The sequence below is a fragment of the Oryzias latipes genome, chromosome 8 (genome assembly GCF_053564925.1).
Source record: "Oryzias latipes strain Hd-rR chromosome 8, Olatipes_Hd-rR_3.1".
Taxonomy (NCBI): Eukaryota; Metazoa; Chordata; class Actinopteri; order Beloniformes; family Adrianichthyidae; genus Oryzias; species Oryzias latipes.
The window spans coordinates 21,574,096-21,594,432 of NC_136244.1; the positions used below are offsets into that span (position 1 = coordinate 21,574,096).

The following is a 20,337-nucleotide window of genomic DNA, read 5'->3' on the forward strand; positions in this document are numbered from 1 at the left end:
TGATTAAGTTGAGATCTTAATTACTGAGAAAAGATTAAGAGACAGCACCAGACACTTTGCAGTGAGAGCAAAGCTTCAAGCTTCCAATACAGTCAGGAACAAGACATAATTGTGATTTAAAAACAGTCATTTCTGTAACTCCTTTTGTTCTCGTTGAAGCTAGTTTGTTCGGTTGAGATAAAAGATTTTTAAAAGGAACAATTTCAATTAAAGCCGCAAGCGGCGTTGTATGGCCCGCAGACGCAACCCGCCTTCCACGCTCAATTCTACGCACCACCGCCTCCCTCACCACCCTCACTGCCCACTTTTGATAAAGGCTAGACAAAACAGAATTTGCTAATTATGCTAACTATGCTAGCTATGCTGATTTGGCTAAAAGTGCTAGCATAGCGATCAGCATCATTAACTGACTCAGAAAAACACATTACCAAAAATGCTAATTATGCTAACTATGCTAGCTATGCTAATGTGGCTAAAAGTGCTAGCATAGCGATCAGCATCATCAAGTAACTCAGAAAAACACATTACCTGAAATGCTAATTATGGTAACTATGCTAGCTATGCTAATGTGGCTAAAAGTGCTAGCATAGCGATCAGCATCATTAACTGACTCAGAAAAACACATTACCTAAAATGCTAATTATGCTAACTATGCTAGCTATGCTAACATGGCTAGAAGTGCTAGCATAGCGATCAGCATTATCAACTGACAACGAAAAACACATTCCTCTATTGGTGAGAGTTATATGTCATAAGTTGCTAAAAAAACCACTTTTTCCAAAATGGCGGCTTTTCTGTTGATTTTATCTCCATAGCAACGATTTTATGTTTTGGTCCCCTCGGGAGGACGAACAGATTGACGTCAGTTTCGGACAAATCGGTAAAAGTAAACTTTTTGTTGTCCTTAGCAACAGTGGTTTTATGCTAACCACGCCCACATTTCTTATATGTCCATATCCAGTGTTTTTCAATGTATTCAGTTTCAGGCATTATTGCATGCATTCAAATTTCACAGTAGTCCTTTGAAAAACATAGGAGTTATAACAGTGCGCCACTTTGCTAGCTCTCCACGCGCACGCAGTTTAAAATCTACAACTTCTAATTCCAACATTTTTTCCACAGTAGCTTGCCATTGATGCCCAAAAAGTTTCGAGACGATCGCTGAAAATTCCAACGACAAGTTTACGTTTGAATCTGGTCGTAAAGGTGTTTTTTATGGAAAATTCAAGATGGCCGCCTTTTCCCGAGGTCAAAGGTCGACGAAACTCCAGAGGTAATTGTAAACTTACGCTAGGGACATGCGCGTCAAATTTCGTGAAAATCGCTCGAAAAAAAGTTCATTTTTCCATATTGTGTAAAAACGCGAATAACTCAAAATGGCAGATTTTGGCACAAAATGGCCGCCAAACCGTAGGTCGTGTCGCCATCACGTAATGATTTCAAAACTTTCTTTGGATATACCCGACAAAGTTATCTGGGTTTCGTTAGCCGATTCTTTAAAAAAAAATCCGAAAATTTTTTTTTTGCAGAGTCAGCACTTTTTTTGCGATCGTTTTTTGTTTACCACGGCCACATTCCTTTATCGATTTTGTCGTATATGACATCGTTTTGTTCAGAGTGGGTCAAGGAATCGCATATTTCAGTTTCAGGCTATTCCGATAAAATATGTGCGAGCTAGCTAAAATGGCGACGGTTGCGAATTCGCCACGCGCACGTGTTTCAAATTCTACAACTTCTAATTCCAACATTTTGTCCACAGTAGCTTGCCATTGATGCCCGAGAAGTTTCAAAAAGATCGAAAAAAATCCCTAGGACGAGTTTTCGTTTGTATCTGTTACTAAAGGTGCTTTTTTTTGAAAATCCAAGATGGCCGCCCCTTGCCAAGGTCAAAGGTCAACGAAACTTCTTTGGCAGTTGTAGAATCGTGTTTTTGGCATGTGTATGCAATTTCGTGAAAATCGCTTGAACAAAAGTGTCGTTTTCCCATATTGTGAAAAAACACGAAAATCGCCATTTCTCTGAGTTCGCCACAAAATGGCCGCCAAGCCGTAAGTCGTGTGGCCATCCCATAATGATTTCATAACTTCTTTGGGATATCTCCAACACGCGTGTTTTGGTTTTGTAACTGTATTTCAAAATATTTTTTTTTGGCCCCATAAGCGATTTTCGGCCCATTCATTTTTTTTACGGGAACGCTCGCCGTGATGTCATCGTCGTGGGGGGGGTGACGTTCTCTTTGCCGAAAATTCATTTTCAATTTATCCTAGATGTGTGCCAATTTTGGTGAGTTTTCGGGTATGTGGCGGGGGTCAAATTTGACCTCAACGGATCCGTTAGAAAGAAGAAAAATAATTAAAGCCGCAAGCGGCGTTGTATGGCCCGCAGACGCAACCCGCCTTCCACGCCCAACGCTACGCACCACCGCTGACCTCACCGCCCTCACAGCCCGCAAATTAAAAGCTAGTCAAGGCTGGATTTGCTAATTATGCTAACTATGCTAATGTGGCTAAAAGTGCTAGCATAGCGATCAGCATCATCAACTGACTAAGAAAAACACATTACCTAAAATGCTAATTATGCTAACTATGCTAGCTATGCTAATGTGGCTAAAAGTGCTAGCATAGCGATCAGCATTATCAACTGACTCAGAAAAACACATTACCTGAAATGCTAATTATGCTAACTATGCTAGCTATGCTAATGTGGCTAAAAGTGCTAGCGTAGCGATCAGCATCATCAACTGACTCAGAAAAACACATTAACTTAAATGCTAATTATGCTAACTATGCAAGTTATGCTAACATAGCTAAAAGTGCTAGCATAGCGATCAGCATCATCAACTGACTCAGAAAAAACACATTCCTCCATTGCTGAGAGCTATATGTCATAAGTTGATAAAAAACCCACTTTTTCCAAAATGGCGGCTTTTCTGTTGATTTTATCTCCATAGCAACCATTTTGTGTTTTGGTCCCCTTGAGAGGACGAACAGATTGACGTCAGTTTCGGACAAATCGGTAAAAGTAAAATTTTTGTTGTCCTTAGCAACAGGGGTTTTATGCTAACCACGCCCACATTCCTTATATGTCCATATCCAGTGTTTTTCAATGTATTCAGTTTCAGGCATTTATGCATGCATTCAATTTTCACTGTATTGTATTGAAATGCATGGGAGTTATAACAGTGCGCCACTTTGCTAGCTCGCCACGCGCACGGCGTTCAAAATCTACAACTTCTAATTCCAACATTTTTTCCACAGTAGCTTGCCATTGATGCCCAAAAAGTGTCGAGACAATCGATGAAAATTCCAACGACAAGTTTACGTTTGAATCTGGTGGTAAAGGTGTTTTTTATAGAAAATTCAAGATGGCCGCCTTTTCCCGAGGTCAAAGGTCGACGAAACTCCAGAGGTGATTGTAGACTTACGCTACGGACATGCGCGTCAAATTTCGTGAAAATCGCTCGAAAAAAAGTTCATTTTTCCATATTGTGTAAAAACGCGAAAAACTCAAAACGGCAGATTTTGGCACAAAATGGCTGCCAAACTGTAGGTCGGGTCGCCATCACGTAATGATTTCAAAACTTTATTTGGATATACCCGACAGAGTTATCTGGGTTTCGTTAGCCGATTCTTAAAAATAAAATCCGAAATTTTTTTTTTTTGCCGAGTCAGCACTTTTTTTTGCGACGGTTTTTTGTTTACCACGGCCACATTCCTTTCTCGATTTTGTCGTATGTGACATCGTTTTGTTCAGAGTGGGCCAGGGTATCGCGTATTTCAGTTTCAGGCTATTCCGATAAAATATGTGCGAGCTAGCTAAAATGGCGACGGTTGCGAATTCGCCACGCGCACGCCTTTCAAATTCTACAACTTCTAATTCCAACATTTTGTCCACAGTAGCTTGCCATTGATGCCCGAGAAGTTTCAAAAAGATCGATAAAAATCCCTAGGACGAGTTTTCGTTTGTATACGTTACTAAAGGTGCTTTTTTAAGAAAATTCAAGATGGCCGCCCCTTCCCAAGGTCAAAGGTCAACGAAACTTCTTTGGTTATTGTAGAATCAGGGTCTTGGCATATGTGTGCAATTTCGTGAAAATCGCTTAAACAAAAGTGTCGTTTTCCCATATTGTCAAAAAACACGAAAATCGCCATTTCTCTGAGTTCGCCACAAAATGGCCGCCAAGCCGTAGGTCGTGTGGCCATCCCATAATGATTTCAAAACTTCTTTGGGATATCTCCAACACGCGTGTTTTGGTTTCATAGCTCTATTTCGAAATATTTTTTTTTGGCCCCATAAAGAGATTTCGGCCCATTCATTTTTTTTACGGGAACGCTCGCTGTGATGTCATCGATTTCGGGGGGGTGAGGTTCTCTTTGCCGAAAATTCATTTTCAATTTATCCCAGGTGTGTGCCAATTTTGGTGAGTTTTCGGGTATGTGGCGGGGGTCAAATTTGAGCTCAACGGATCCGTTAGAAACGGGAATAATAATAATAATTAAAGCCGCAAGCGGCGTTGTATGGCCCGCAGACGCAACCCGCCTTCCACGCCCAACTCTACGCACCACCGCCTCCTTCACCGCCCTCACTGCCCAATCTTGATAAAGGCTAGACAAAACGGCATTTGCTAATTATGCTAACTATGCTAGATATGCTCATGTGGCTAAAAGTGCTAGCATTGCAATCAGCATCATCAACTGACTCAGAAAAACACATTACCTAAAATGCTAATTATGCTAACTATGCTAGCTACGCTAATGTGGCTAAAAGTGCTAGCATAGTGATCAGCATCATCAACTGACTCAGAAAAACACATTACCAAAAATGCTAATTATGCTAACTATGCTAGCTATGCTAATGTGGCTAAAAGTGCTAGCATTGCGATCAGCATCTTCAACTGACTCAGAAAAACACATTACCTAAAATGCTAATTATGCTAACTATGCTAGCTATGCTAATGTGGCTAAAAGTGCTAGCATAGCGATCACCATCAACTTTCTCAGAAAAACACATTACTTAAAATGCTAATTATGCTAACTATGTTAGTTATGCTAACATAGCTTAAAGTGCTAGCATAGCGATCAGCATCATAAACTGACTCAGAAAAACACATTCCTCCATTGGTGAGAGCTATATGTCATGAGTTGATAAAAAACCCACTTTTTCCAAAATTGTGGCTTTTCTGTTAATTTTATCTCCATAGCAACCATTTTATGTTTCGGTCCCCTCGGGAGGACGAACAGATTGACGTCAGTTTCGGACAAATCGATAAAAGTAAACTTTTTGTTGTCCTTAGCAACAGTGGTTTTATGCTAACCACGCCCACATTCCTTATATGTCCAGATCCAGTGTTTTTCAATGTATTCAGTTTCAGGCATTAATGCATGCATTCAATTTTCACTGTATTGTATTGAAATGCATGGGAATTATAACACTGCGCCACTTTGCTAGCTTGCCACGCGCACGCCATTCAAAATCTACAACTTCTAATTCCAACATTTTTTCCACAGTAGCTTGCCATTGATGCCCAAAAAGTTTCGAGACGATCGATGAAAATTCCAACGACAAGTTTACGTTTGAATCTGGTGGTAAAGGTGTTTTTTATAGAAAATTCAAGATGGCCGCCTTTTCCCGAGGTCAAAGGTCGACGAAACTCCAGAGGTGATTGTAGACTTACGCTAGGGACATGCGCGTCAAATTTCGTGAAAATCGCTCGAAAAAAAGTTCATTTTTCCAAATTGTGTAAAAACGCGAAAAACTCAAAATGGCAGATTTTGGCACAAAATGGCCGCCAAACCGTAGGTCGTGTCGCCATCACGTAATGATTTCAAAACTTTCTTTGGATATACCCCACAAAGTTATCTGGGTTTCGTTAGCCGATTCTTAAAAATAAAATCCGAAAAAATTTTTTTTTGCCGAGTCAGCACTTTTTTTTGCGATCGTTTTTTGTTTACCACGGCCACATTCCTTTATCGATTTTGTCGTATGTGACATCGTTTTGTTCAGTGTGGGTCAGGGAATCGCATATTTCAGTTTCAGGCTATTCCGATAAAATATGTGCGAGCTAGCTAAAATGGCGACGGTTGCGAATTCGCCACGCGCACGCGTTTCAAATTCTACAACTTCTAATTCCAACATTTTGTCCACAGTAGCTTGCCATTGATGCCCGAGAAGTTTCAAAAAGATCGATAAAAATCCCTAGGACGAGTTTTCGTTTGTATCCGTTACTAAAGGTGCTTTTTTATGAAAATTCAAGATGGCCGCCCCTTCCCAAGGTCAAAGGTCAACGAAACTTCATTGGTAGTTGTAGAATCATGGTCTTGGCATGTGTGTGCAATTTCGTGAAAATCGCTTAAACAAAAGGGTCGTTTTCCCATTTTGTCAAAAAACACAAAAATCGCCATTTCTCTGTGTTCGCCACAAAATGGCCGCCAAGCCGTAGGTCGTGTGGCCATCCCATAATGATTTCATAACTTCTCTGGGATATATCCAACCCGCGTGTTTTGGTTTCGTAACTGTATTTCAAAATATTTTTTTTTGGCCCCATAAGCGATTTTCGGCCCATTCATTTTTTTTACGGGAACGCTCGCCGTGATGTCATCGTTGTGGGGGAGGTGACGTTCTCTTTGCCGAAAATTCATTTTTAATTTATCCCAGGTGTGTGCCAATTTTGGTGAGTTTTCGGGTATGTGGCGGGGGTCAAATTTGAGCTCAAAGGCGCGATAAGAAAGCGGAATAATAATTAAAGCCGCAAGCGGCGTTGTATGGCCCGCAGACGCAACCCGCCATCACGGCCAACTCTACGCATCACCGCCGTCCTCACCTACCTCACCGCCCACAAATGAAAAGCTAGTCAAGGCTGGATTTGCTAATTATGCTAACTATGCTAGCTATGCTAATGTGGCTAAAAGTGCTAGCATAGCGATCAGGATCATCAACTGACTCAGAAAAACACATTACCTAAAATGCTAATTATGCTAACTGTGCTAGCTATGCTAATGTGGTTAAAAGTGCTAGCATAGCGATCAGCATCATCAACTGACTCAGAAATACACATTACCTAAAATGCTAATTATGCTAACTATGCTAGCTATGCTAATGTGGCTAAAAGTGCTAGCATAGCGATCAGCATCATCAACTGACTCAGAAAAACACATTACCTAAAATGCTAATCATGCTAACTATGCTAGTTATGCTAACATAGCTAAAAGTGCTAGCATAGCGATTAGCATCATCAACTGACTCAGAAAAACACATTTCCCAAAATGCTAATTATGCTAACTATGCTAGCTATGCTAATGTGGCTAAAAGTGCTAGCATAGCGATCAGCATCATCAACTGACTCAGAAAAACACATTATCTAAAATGCTAATTATGCTAACTATGCTAGCTATGCTAATGTAGCTAAAAGTGCTAGCATAGCGATCAGCATAATCAACTGACTCAGAAAAACACATTACTTAAAATGATAATTATGCTAACTATGCTAGCTTTGCTAATGTGGCTAAAAGTGCTAGCATAGCGATCAGCATCATCAACTGACTCAGAAAAACACATTTCTCCATTGGTGAGAGCTATACGTCATAAGTTAGTAAAAAAAACCCACTTTTTTCAAAATGGCGGCTTTTCTGTTGATTTTATCTCCATAGCAACCATTTTATGTTTTGGTCCCCTCGGGAGGACGAACAGATTGACGTCAGTTTCGGACAAATCGGTAAAAGTAAACCCTTTGTCGTCCTTAGCAACAGTGGTTTTATGCTAACCACGCCCACATTCCTTATATGTCCATATCCAGTGTTTTTCAATGTAATCTGTTTCAGGTATAAATGCATGCATTCAATTTTCACTCTATTGTATTGAAAGGCATGGGAGTTATAACAGTGCGCCACTTTGCTAGCATGCCACGCACACGCCGTTCAAAATCTACAACTTCTAATTCCAACATTTTTTCCACAGTGGCTTGCCATTGATGCCTAAAAAGTTTCGAGACGATCGATAAAAATTCAAACGACAAGTTTACGTTTGAATCCAGGGGTAAAGGTGTTTTTTATAGAAAATTCAAGATGGCCGCCTTTTCCCGAGGTCAAAGGTCGACGAAACTCCAGAGGTAATTGTAGACTTATGCTACGGACATGGGAGTCAAATTTCGTGAAAATCGCTCGAAAAAAAGTTCCTTTTTCAATATTATGTAAAAACGCGAAAAACTCAAAATGGCAGATTTTGGCACAAAATGGCCGCCAAACCGTAGGTCGTGTCGCCATCACGTAATGATTTCAAAACTTTCTTTGGATATACCCGACAAAGTTATCTGGGTTTCGCTAGCCGATTCTTTAAAAAAAAATCCGAAATTTTTTTTTTTTAGCCGAGTCAGCACTTTTTTTTGCGATCGTTTTTTGTTTACCACGGCCACATTCCTTTATGGATTTTGTCGTATGTGACCTCGTTTTGTTCAGTGTGGGCCAGGGTATCGCATATTTCAGTTTCAGGCTATTCCGATAAAATATGTGCGAGCTAGCTTAAATGGCGACGGTTGCGAATTCGCCACGCGCACGCGTTTCAAATTCTACAACTTCTAATTCCAACATTTTGTTCCCAGTAGCTTGCCATTGATGCCCGAGAAGTTTCAAAAAGATTGATAAAAATCCCTAGGACGAGTTTTCGTTTGTATCCGTTACTAAAGGTGCTTTTTTATGAAAATTCAAGATGGCCGCCCCTTCCCAAGGTCAAAGGTCAACGAAACTTCTTTGGTAGTTGTAGAATCGTGCTAGTGGCATGTGTGTGCAATTTCGTGAAAATCGCTCAAACAAAAGTATCGTTTTCCCATATTGTCAAAAAATACGAAAATCGCCAATTCTCTGTGTTCGCCACAAAATGGCCGCCAAGCCGTAGGTCGTGTGGCCATCCCATAATGATTTCATAACTTCTTTGGGATATATCCAACACACGTGTTTTGGTTTCGAAACTGTATTTCAAAATATTTTTTTTTGGCCCCATAAGCGATTTTCGGCCCATTCATTTTTTTGACGGGAACGCTCGCCGTGATGTCATCGTCGTGGGGGGGTTGACGTTCTCTTTGCCGAAAATTCATTTTCAATTTATCCTAGGTGTGTGCCAATTTTGGTGAGTTTTCGGGTATGTGGCGGGGGTCAAAATTAAGCTCAAAGACGCCGTTAGTGTGCAAGAAGAATAATAATAATAATAATGAAACGAAGCAGAAACAATATAGAAGTTTTTGCAGTCAGGTGGCCTATGTATTTCAATGCGGCCTGTCTTTTACTATAGGCTGGGCATGTCTTTTTGGCTTTAAACCCGTTCTTTGAGGGCTTTTTGGGGCTTTTTTGTGTTTTTGTCGTCATTTTTGCGACTACAAATTTGTCGTTTGTGTGGGGGTGTTGTGCGTGTGTGTGTGTATTTTTGTTGCGTTACACAATTGTCGTCTCGTTGTGTGCTTTGGGCGACTTTTGACCCCATTTTTTGGCGTTTTGACGCGTTTTTTTGACGTTTTGGACTTTTTGAGTGTTCGACCCTCGTACCAGTTACAATATGGTCCTTGCAGTCTATGACTGCTGCGGGCCATAATTATTTTGGTGTTTGTTTTGCCTCTCTGAAATTGACTCATGATAATAAACATAAAAACTCCAACTTTACTTTTATTTTTACAACGTTTGTTTATTTTTTATCAATGTTTGACAAAGACATATGTTTTTCCTACTTTTATATCTATTTTATATTTAATTATATGTCTTTAATTTTATGTGGAAGACGTCAAAAAACTGTGTTGCTATATCGCCCTGTAAAATACTTAGTCTTTGCGTTAATTAAATACTATATCAATTATTTTGATATAGTATTATAGTACTTTTTTTTTTATTAAAGACGAATAAAGTCCATCCATACAACTGGATTTATGTGCATTAAGCACATTCTTTTATGCAAATTCCATTGGTACATTACCATTTTATTTCTATATTTATCTTTTAATCAAGCCCTTGTAATTAAAAAATGACATAACTACCTTACAGACAATATATAAACTTATGTAACATTAAGTATATATATATATATATATATATATATATATATATATATATATATATATATATATATTGTCCAGTCTATCTTTCTCTTCTCTTCCTTACGGCTTTGCCCTTTAGGGGTCGCCACAACGGACCAGTCTTTTTTTCTTCTTAATCAACTATAAATTCAATTCCCAGAGCCAACCCCTTCCCATTTGGTATTATTAAAAAACAAACAAATATCTTCTAATACAAAAGCAACTAATTCAGTAGTATGCAGATGTTTAGAAATATCAACCACAGAGTATACATTTTCATAGCTAGTAGTGAGGGGGTATATTTGCAAAAGTGAAAATAAACTTAGAATAAAGCAATTATATAATGTCTTATACCCCCCCCCCCCCAAAAAAAAAACAAAAACAAAAAAAAAAACACTTATTCCCATGTATGTTCATCCCTTTCTGTTCCCACAGGTTCGTGCTAGCGCCATCGCCCAAGACGCTGACCAGAATTATGACTACGCTTCCAACAGCGTTATCCTCCATCTGGATGCAGGAGATGAGGTTTACATCAAACTTGACGGAGGCAAAGCCCATGGTGGCAACAACAACAAGTACAGCACATTTTCTGGCTTCATCCTCTACGCAGACTGAAAAAAAGACAGACGCCAGGATTGATGGACAGGAAATGACTCAAAGAAGTTGTATAACGGGGGAGAGGTGTGCGTGTGCGTGAGTGCGTGTTTGTGTGTGTGATAAAAGACGGAATGCTTTCTAGTTTTCCTAATTCTCTCCATCATCACAGACACGTCTGCTTCATATCCATCCGCCAAAACATTCAGGTTCTGCAGCCAAGCCTGAGCGTAAAGCTCCTGAGGACACAGTGAGATGGGCTGGCGGGTGACGTGGGTGGAGTGGGAAGTAAGATGGGCTGGATTTTTCTGCACCCTGTGCTCTCCACGCCACAGCCCTGACATCTCAAAAGGCTCTTCATTTTCAGTGTCTCTCCTCTGTAGCCCTGCAACATTGCACAGAAGCATCAACACACATGAAAAAACCCTGCAAAAGTGGATTATCTCCCTCATCTTCTGCGTACAGTGCAGTCTGCTGCACCGTCAGCGGACTTGAACAACTGGCAATTGTAGTGTTGTTGCGTGCAAATTTAGATTGTGTTTTTATTTTGTAGACATAAATGCTATTCTACACAAAAGTTTAATAACAATATATTTGTCCCTTGTGAAGATATACTGTTTGAATGAATGTTATTTGTGATGCAACTCATAAATCTAACAGCTGGAGAAGAAATATTTAAATCAAGACTTTCAGTATTTTATGGTAGCGAGTGCTTTTTCTTTGTCCGTGGATACGAAAAGGTAACATCATATTATCCATGCGAGGAATAAACAATTTTCCACACTTCTGATATATCTGGAAAGAAAAAAAAAAAACATCCCACAGATGATACCTTTACCACACACCATTTCGCATTTTTTTCTTTGCTCTTTTTTTGTAATTAAAGCCCCACTCCAATTCTCTTTTGATCTATTTTCAAAGAGTTCCCGGTGGTCTTTTAATTAGGATTATGCCCTTTTTTGCCAAAATAAGAAAAACAACCTGTTGTTTTTTAGGATTTAATTTTTGCAGAGTTCATTATAAATTCGCGTCTGAGTTGTGGTCAAGACTGTTGGAGCGTAGTTACCCTGCCAACACTTCCCATCATCTCCTTTCTCTTCCACTAGCTTACAGCCCCTCGTAACCCAATCTAGCATTGGCAGTGCAACAAAAATGCTGAACAAGAAGCCAGCTCGGACGAGGAAAACAAAGACGTACATGGATCTATTTGTAAGTGGATGTATCAGGATGGAACTTGTGCCCCGCCGATTGTCGCACCCATTTCACTGCTACAATTTTTTTCAACTGCATCTCCTGTTTCACAACGATCTGAATAAAGAGATACTCAGAAACACAATTTTAAGCTAAATTTTAAAATATGTCCTTCATCGGAAAAAGTCTGCAAAAACACAATTTTTATTGGAGTGGGTCTTTAAGCTGTATAGCAGAATGTTTAGCTGTTTTTTGTTTTTTGTTTTTTTTTTTTTGGGGGGGGGGGTTGCAGTAGAGCAGAATGAAAATTGCTTTGATTCATGCAAATGCCCTTTTGGAGCATTAGGATTCAGGAAACGTCTTCAGATTTGGAGCCAACTTTACAATTTAGGAGCCGACACTCGCTGACACTTTGTCCTTTTCTGCTGACCCACAATCGTCTTGACACAAACTAAAGCAGACAAACAAAGAAAGATTGCCAAAAAAAAAAAAAAAAAAAACTTTTGAAGAGATCTAAGGTGAACAAAAACCCACAAAGTTTAGAGCTGCAAAAGTTGCAGATGAGAAGCACAGTAACTTTTTTCCCGTCTAAGTGTCTTCACAGGATGTCATCCATTCATTAGCTGCATATCCAGCAACATACAGGAATTATGGTAATATTTAAGCAGCATAGCAGCCTGGCAGCTTGCTCGAGAATGACACTGACTGGGTGAGCGACTTTGCCTATTATGACTGCACGTGTGCGTGAGTCTCTGTGTGTTTGTGTGTGTTTATATGCATATCAGTGAGCGTCCGCATTCTAGCATGTGCAGTGCCACAACTACATGGTTCTTTTTCAGAGTTGCAGTATTCTGTGCTACAGCCAATGACAGACATCTTAATCAGCCAATGAGATTGTGCTCTGTAGGGTTGAGCCTGGGAACAAACAGCTTGTAAATGAAATATTTGACTTGTCTTCTCTTTTGGAACAGTTGAATACATTTAAATAATAAATGGGATTTTTATTTTACTTTTTTTTTCCATTGAGTGGTTTTGTCTGGAGTCATAAATACACAAATTTAGAAACATAATTTGCAAACGACTTAATTTATGCAAACAATAAAAAAGATCCCAGCAGCAAGTCCCTCATTTCTCTTTTTTCTCTGTGTATATTTAGGGTGAGGGCCATTGAGGGAGACATATCTGGGTTTAGCACATTCCAAATTGTTCATTTTGATCTTTTCTCCATCTGGAAGGTGCTCTTGGAGATAAAGACTTTCCAGCTTTAGAAACATTCGCCGGTGGAGTAAAAAAAAAAAAAAAGTCTTGAGAGGATGCAAACTATTCATCAGTTGATAATCAGAGTGTCTTTAGCAGATTCTCACCAACAGAGGCGAGATATACCCAGCAAGGCAGTAAAGATGAAGGAGGACAGACCAGGAGAAAAACAACTGAGTGAGATAGGCGAGAAGCAGAATATAGTTTGACAAAGACAGATGGAAACACAAGAAAGAGGCAGCCACAGATGGAAGTAACAGGGAGAGGAAAGATGGGGAGGTAAGAAGGTAAAGTGAAATAAGGACGAAAGACAAACAGAGCCTGGCTGGTGCCCATTTGGATCGAAAAGGGAGAAGCGCTGGATTGTTTTCAGGGTAGAGTGATTCCCTGTTGGGGTTGTGTAAGGTGTCAAGAGAGATTAGCCCGCATGAAGCTGGAGGGGAGAACTTGAGATAGCTTAGATTGGACAAGTGTCAAGGACTGGACATTCCTCAGACCTGGCAGGAATGGGATGTCACACTGCTATGCCTGTCTGCGCCTCACTTTCAAGAGAGGCACTCAGGCCTCTGTGAAACATTTTAGCCACTTTGTTCGAAAAAAAATATTACCATGTTATATGAAATCTACGGTGGCCCTGAAGTGTAATTCACATCAACAAATCACCCGACGCAAAAACCTATTACTAAAGATTACAGCAATAATTTAAAAAGCAGAACAAATATAGAAAAAAATGACATTTTAGAAAACGAAATTCCAGAAACCAATATGTAATTCCTAAACATAATCCCCCCCCCCCCCAAAAAAAAAGGAAATGCTTTGGAAAGCAAAAGGAATTTCCAAAAATCGAAAAAAAAAAATCGAAGGAAACAAAATAAGAAACCAGAAAAGGACGGGATTATGATAACATCCAATTAGTGATGTCCCATAATCCTTACCTTTTCTGTTTTCCTATTGGTTGTGTCCAAATTCCTTCACATACTACATAGTGCACTACATAGTGCACTATATAGCTATAGCGCATTTGCTTTTTTGTAGTGCCATCCAAAATCGAGTGCCAAGGAAATTTCCCAGAATTTTCAGTGAAAAACAAGTGTGCTTCGATGCTCATGATCAGCAAATATAGACCACAATGCATTGCATCAGAACAATTATTGCAAAAAAAAATCTATTTAAAGGTATTTTTAAGTTTGGTGTGACAAACACAAAACCATCAATATTTTTATCTTCAGAGAACAGTGGACTCATAATTAATCGTTGCAAACCGCTCATATGATTAGATTTTAACTTTATGAAATTGACGACATCATATCCGCCAAAAAAAAAAAAGTAGTAAGCATGAATTCCTTTTTTCAAATTCAGGGCACTACATAGTTTTTAGTAGTTAGGGGTTAAGTCGGGAATTCGGACAGAGCAATTAAAAAAAAAAAAATTCATTATGATTTCTAAAATGTATTTCTTGTGATGAAAGTTTTCTTTTTTTTTTTTGCGTTTAGTGATTTGCACTTCAGGGCCACTGTAGAAATCCAGTGTAAATGAAAAACTTAAAAGCATTATTATTACTTCAGATACTTTTTAATGTAACATGAAGATTCTCCTATAAGTAAATCAAAAACATTCTTACAAAGGGAAAATTAAAAGATGCGTTTCTCGTGTTAGCCAAAATACATAAATTACATTGTGGAGAAAAGCTGTAGTCTGTCTTATTTTATTATGGAAGAGTCATGCTAAATGAAGAGTTGCCAAAAACACACGTGTGCAACTACTGCAAGAAAAAAACACATATGAGCCCCTGGTTTCTTGATCATCAAGCAGTTAAATTATTGTGTCTGCATGTTTTGAAACGATATGAGCCTCAGCAAACCTTTGGTTCCTCCTAAATCTTATTTTAGAATTCAGTTAGAGGTTACAGGTAAGTGAAGATGATTTATTAAGCCAAACAAACAAAACAACCATCACAAATTCATTTTAACGTATGTTGTTTGCAATCAGCTGTTCAATAAAAGATGTCACCTCACTTTACTGTGACTCTTTTTCTCTACTCAGTACAAGCAATGTGGAGGGGGGGAACCACAGATGTCCAATCTTTGACCTGCTTTAACTAGCAGCTACCAGTTTCTCTTTTCTGAATCTCAGTAAGATTTACTAAATTGGAAATATTTACTTCTAAGGTTATAAATGAACTAGTAATATCTATTTCAATGATTTGATCGGTTATATTGAGAATTCCCGCAGTCACAGGAGCAAATCTCATCTAATTACATGTTGAATATTTGCAGATAAAGCAAAACTGATCATTTATATCTAATTCAATGATCTATACGAGGCACTATGAGTTTATCTGCCCAGTTTTATCAAAAGACTGGAAACTCAAGTCTGTGTGGAATCTTCTTGGAAGTGTGAGCTGCACCCAAACCCCACCTCAGCCTCTAAAAGTCTCTGAACTCTATTGCTCCAGCACAAATCGTCCATAACTCTCAGATCATCAAAAAAAAGGATCCTTTAGATGGAACAAAGACCTGGAACAAACAATAGATTTAACCTTTTGTGTTTACTCTGCCAAGAACCTGCCAACCCTTATATCATTCCTTAAAAAACATTTTATTTATGTGGCTTTTAAAACATGAGGATTCTTCACATTTATTGTTTTCAACCTATGGGACAGTAATTTTCATTATTTGTACCTATTTTATATATCATTTTAAGATTTAAACTTTGTTTTGTTTGTTTGAAATTTTGAAATTCCAATTGTGAAGTCAGTCAACTAGTCATTATTTTCCAAAGTGAACCAGAAAAAATGAATAAATTAAAAAAATAATTGTTTGAGTCAATGTAAAGGTTTATTTTGGGGGCTTTTGGAAGACAGATGGATGGATAAGGTGACTGTGAGGTTATTTATAGAGTGCACTGTAAGAAAAAAAAAAAAACAACAAATAACAAAATTATACACAAATCAGAAACATAATTTTAGTTTTCGTCTAGCCAAAACTGTCTTTTCCATGTTTTCAATCCTGGACGGGTTTAATCATAGTCTCAGGACACACTGTTAATACAAAAAACTCCATTTGTTTTTGCTTTTGTATGCATAGAACTAAAAAAAGAAAAGTAAAAACTATATTTTTATTGTTTTAACTATGCATCATGCTTAATTCTCTGGTGCACTGAAGCTGACATATCATAGGTTATGCACTTTTATGTTTACATTTGAACTAAATAAAACAAAGTCTACAAAGACATAGATTAACTGTAGAAGTTCTATTTCCTATTTTTTTTAAATTCCTTTTAAAGTTGTCGTGACAAACACAAAGGGTAGGAGAGCAGACGACTGTTAGTCGCTTGGACTCCTTTATAAGCTGGAGCCTTAACTGCGCACACACACACCACACACACACACACACAACACACACACACACACCTACACACACACAAACACTCACTACTGCATGATATCACAGCCTCACATTAACGCTGTTGCTCTGTTTACTCATTCAACTTCACGTGATTTGCTTTGTCACTTTGGTTTGCAGCCAAGGAAGAAACAATTCCCAATTGTCCCTGGATAGTCTGAAGCTGCTAGACCAGGTGTTCTCTGCAGTCACTCCCTGAGCCGGGAAACATGTTCTCCGTTCTGCTGCAATTCTGTAGTAATACGGCATCCTGCCGCACAAGAGAATAAGAGCCGATTCTTAAAACTTAAAAAAAAAAAGAAATCACACCTCATCTGATGTCGTAAACACGACGGCCCTGTTTTTGGTCTTTATAAATGTCTGTGCAGCCTCTGCATGCTGCAGGGTGGCAACAGAATGCAGCGCACTAAATGCTTCCCACTTTCTCCTGCGCCCTCACAGTGGCAGTACCATGGTATCTTCATATGTTGGAGTGCCACATCTCTAGAGAACTCTCTGTAAAGAAAGATAAAAAAAAAAGCACAAACAAACATCCAACATGCCTTTTTTCCCCTTCAGCAGGCTGAGTGCATTAGTGACCTTTTAAAGTACTGCCTCCCTAGTGCTTTGCACACATCCCAAAGAAGAACAAACTCCTAATAGGGCTAAAAAAACTGACACACTTTGAACAAAGATCAAACCGGTTCTTAGTTATGAGGCAGCAGTCTCTCCATTAATGGAATTCAATTATGCAGCCAAGACAAACAAGCATTTTTGTAAGCAAACAGAAGATAACTGTGCATAAGATCGAGTTCTGCTAATAACCAACAGAGGTCCAATTTGGTTTTCTTCTGCTGTTTCGGCAACACTGTTGCTCCATCTCATTTAAGGCAATATTTCTGAGAATGTTTCCCAGAAAAAAAATAGAATTACAGGAACACCACCACCAAGATTAAATGTACGGTTTGTTTCAAGGAAAAACTTGCTCTGTTAAATACATTCAATACAGCCAACTTGTGGTGATGAAAGTATGTGTTTTCTTCATCTACAAAATGACCTTATTGGGAAAATCGTGGGAGGTAGTAAGCTCGCAACATATAACTCTAATTGAAGCAAATGTGTGTGTGTTTTTGTGTTTGTGTGGGCATGTTTGCGTGCAGGAAGAACAGTTGTGTTTGCGTGAGCGGACATCAGACAAAGCTACAGGGCCTTTAGCAGGAAACAGCAGAGCGAAACATAGGCATAAAACTGCAGAGGGCAAAAGTCAAAAAGGAGATATTGCCCTGCCCGTTACTCCTACTCAGACACTCTTTCATTGCCTTTCCATCAGATATTGACATTTGGACACAGCATATATGTAACACTACAGTAAATGAATTATCAGGATACTGTAAAAAAATAAATAACACGTGCTACAAGATGACAGAGAAATTTAAATTTAAGGTTAATTTATGGAAGGTAAATTAATATACGTCGTGAAAATATACAGGGCATCTGACTCTTGCATAACTCAGGGCAAACTGAGTAATAACCGCTCAAATTTAGATCGGTTTTCTCTTTCCTGCTGATTTTTTCTCAGTCTGATGGATGTGTGTTGTGCGAGTCATGCCGCCTTTTGTCACCTGTGCTGCGCTTGCTCTGGGCACCGAGTCAGGGGAAAGAGCCATGGGAGGTCTGGAGGAGGCCAGCGAAGGAGAGAAATAGACATCTGCGATTAACAGATACTGACACGTGTCAATGTGGACCGTGCTCTATGGGAACCGCTCACTCACAACCTGCTCTCGTCGACAGTTTCCCTAAATAAAGACACTGATTCAAAGACAAGGGGGGTTTGGAGGGGAATGTTAAATCCTACAACACTTGTCTGGAGCACAAAAGCAAGTAGTTGAGGAAATATTTGTCAAAAACAAAAATAGGACTAATAATTTGGGCTACAGTTTTTATTTATTTTTTCTGGTAAAAAGAAGTAAAATCTCACACATCCACACAAAAACACATTGCTTGGACTTTCTCTAGAAATGTGCGGTAGCAAAGATTATACCATGGTCCGGTTGAATACTCGATTCTGATTGGCTGCTGGGTATGCATTAAAACCTGATAACCGCACGGTGAAAAAATAAGTTCGGTCACCTAGCTTAAATGTTTTGTATCACTGCGCCGGCTTCTTTAAAACAACCTTTTGCTTCATCATCTGGACAAAAACAAGCGGTAAGAGATGAACTTTCTCTCTGAACTGATGCTTTATTCAACCCATCGGGACGATCAGCATACATATATATATCGCAGAATCTTGACTGCAGCGGTGGTGCTGCGCGACGCAGACTATATTTTACGTGATGCGTCGCATTTTTGTGAGAAAAGCAAACCAAATCGGAAAAAAAAAACAAGAATTAAGGACCGTCGGATGGTTCAGGCTTCCACGGCGTGCGTTAAAAAGTAATAACTGCACACTTCGTCGGCCATTAACCTTTACATAGTTAGTAAGGAGCCAATTGGAAATGTGGAACAAAGCTCTGACAAGAACTGATTATAGAAGAACAGGAAGAGCCCCGAATGCTGACGTTTATGTGAGGAATTGAAGGAGTTGCATCCAAAATGTAGGAGACTGCCTTGGTAGCAAGAGGTAGCAAGATGAAAACATTTGTACCTAAACGCGACTTTAAAGACCCAAAATCGTTTATTTGGCGTTATAACGCGTTCTTGTAGCATTTATCTGATGGAGGACAAATATTAAGAAATTTGATCTCAAAATTGCATTCCTGCATTTCTTAAAAAACCACTGGGAACAATTTAAAACAGCTCAAAAGATTTTTTGGGTGGGACTTTAAACAAGGAAGAGTAAAGACTAGAATCCGGACACTTGAATACAGTGATGAGGATTTAACTAAATGTTAGGAACAGGTGGTGCCCAAAGTGCAGACAACTGGACTTGGAGGCAGAAACTTATAATTTTAATAAATAAATCCAAACACAACTGAAACCCATGAAACAGCAAAACTGTTGACAAACCAGACACTTAAATAAAATGAGGAGCCTGAACTGAAATAAAGACAGCTGCTGATGATCGACCTTAACCTGGTGAGACTGATGCTGAAAAGAGAACATGACAAAAATTGGGGAATCATTGCGCAAATTCAAATTTTGGAATCCTTACACAATGATTAACAAAAGAAACCATGTGAGACCGTGACTGGGGAAGAACCAAAACCACAAAAGTAAACACAGCAAAAAAAGAAAGAAATTTAAACAAGGAAAAGTAAACTAACGGGTAGTCATCACAGTCCTAAATTAACAAAGAGCAAACTATTAAAAGTTTAATTTGTCTAAATATTTTAGAGATGACATGATAAACCTGATAAAGGCTGGAAAATATATTCTTGGCTGTACCCCAAAAATTTCCATCCAGCAATACAATCTTTGGTCATTTCTTGCAGCTTCTCTAGGAGGATGCAAAGGGGTTTCCAGGCCGTCAGAGAAATAATCTCCTCAGCGTGCTCAAATGTATAACTTAAATTTGCATTAATCTACATACAAATCTACTTCCTTAACTTTAAGCTGTACTCTCCAAAGCAGTAAGTGGGCTCATTAGTGATACTGTTTAATTTTTGTTTTACTTGTTAAAGAAGCGTGGCCAGATACCCCAACCAAACTAATTAATATTTAATCTGTCCAGAAAACAGTATAAGTGATATTCCCTAGATTTGTTGTTTTTGGACTAAATGAGATTTTAAATCTGCAGAGGAGGCAGTGACGCTATATATGGTAGAGAAGAACAGATGGAAGGGCTGAGGACTCATAGGGAGAGCAGATCCAAACCAATGCCCAAAATCATTGTATGACTTGAATCATATGAAGTACGCT

General features: G+C 38.9%; 2 protein-coding genes across 3 annotated transcripts in view; one reads left to right on the plus strand and one right to left on the minus strand.

Moving 5' to 3' along the window:
- The window catches only part of c1ql1l2 (complement component 1, q subcomponent-like 1-like 2), a 28,863-nt gene extending 15,911 nt beyond the window's left edge, over positions 1 to 12,952 (plus strand). The window contains exon 2 of the mRNA XM_023957430.2: positions 10,487 to 12,952. Within this exon, the coding sequence (XP_023813198.1) occupies positions 10,487 to 10,666 (180 nt within the window). The 3' untranslated portion in view covers positions 10,667 to 12,952. The remainder of the gene's footprint in view (positions 1 to 10,486) is intronic.
- LOC105354599 (uncharacterized) overlaps positions 1 to 20,337 on the minus strand; it is a 139,463-nt gene that overhangs the window by 62,556 nt on the left and 56,570 nt on the right. The gene's annotated exons all lie outside the window — the stretch shown is intronic.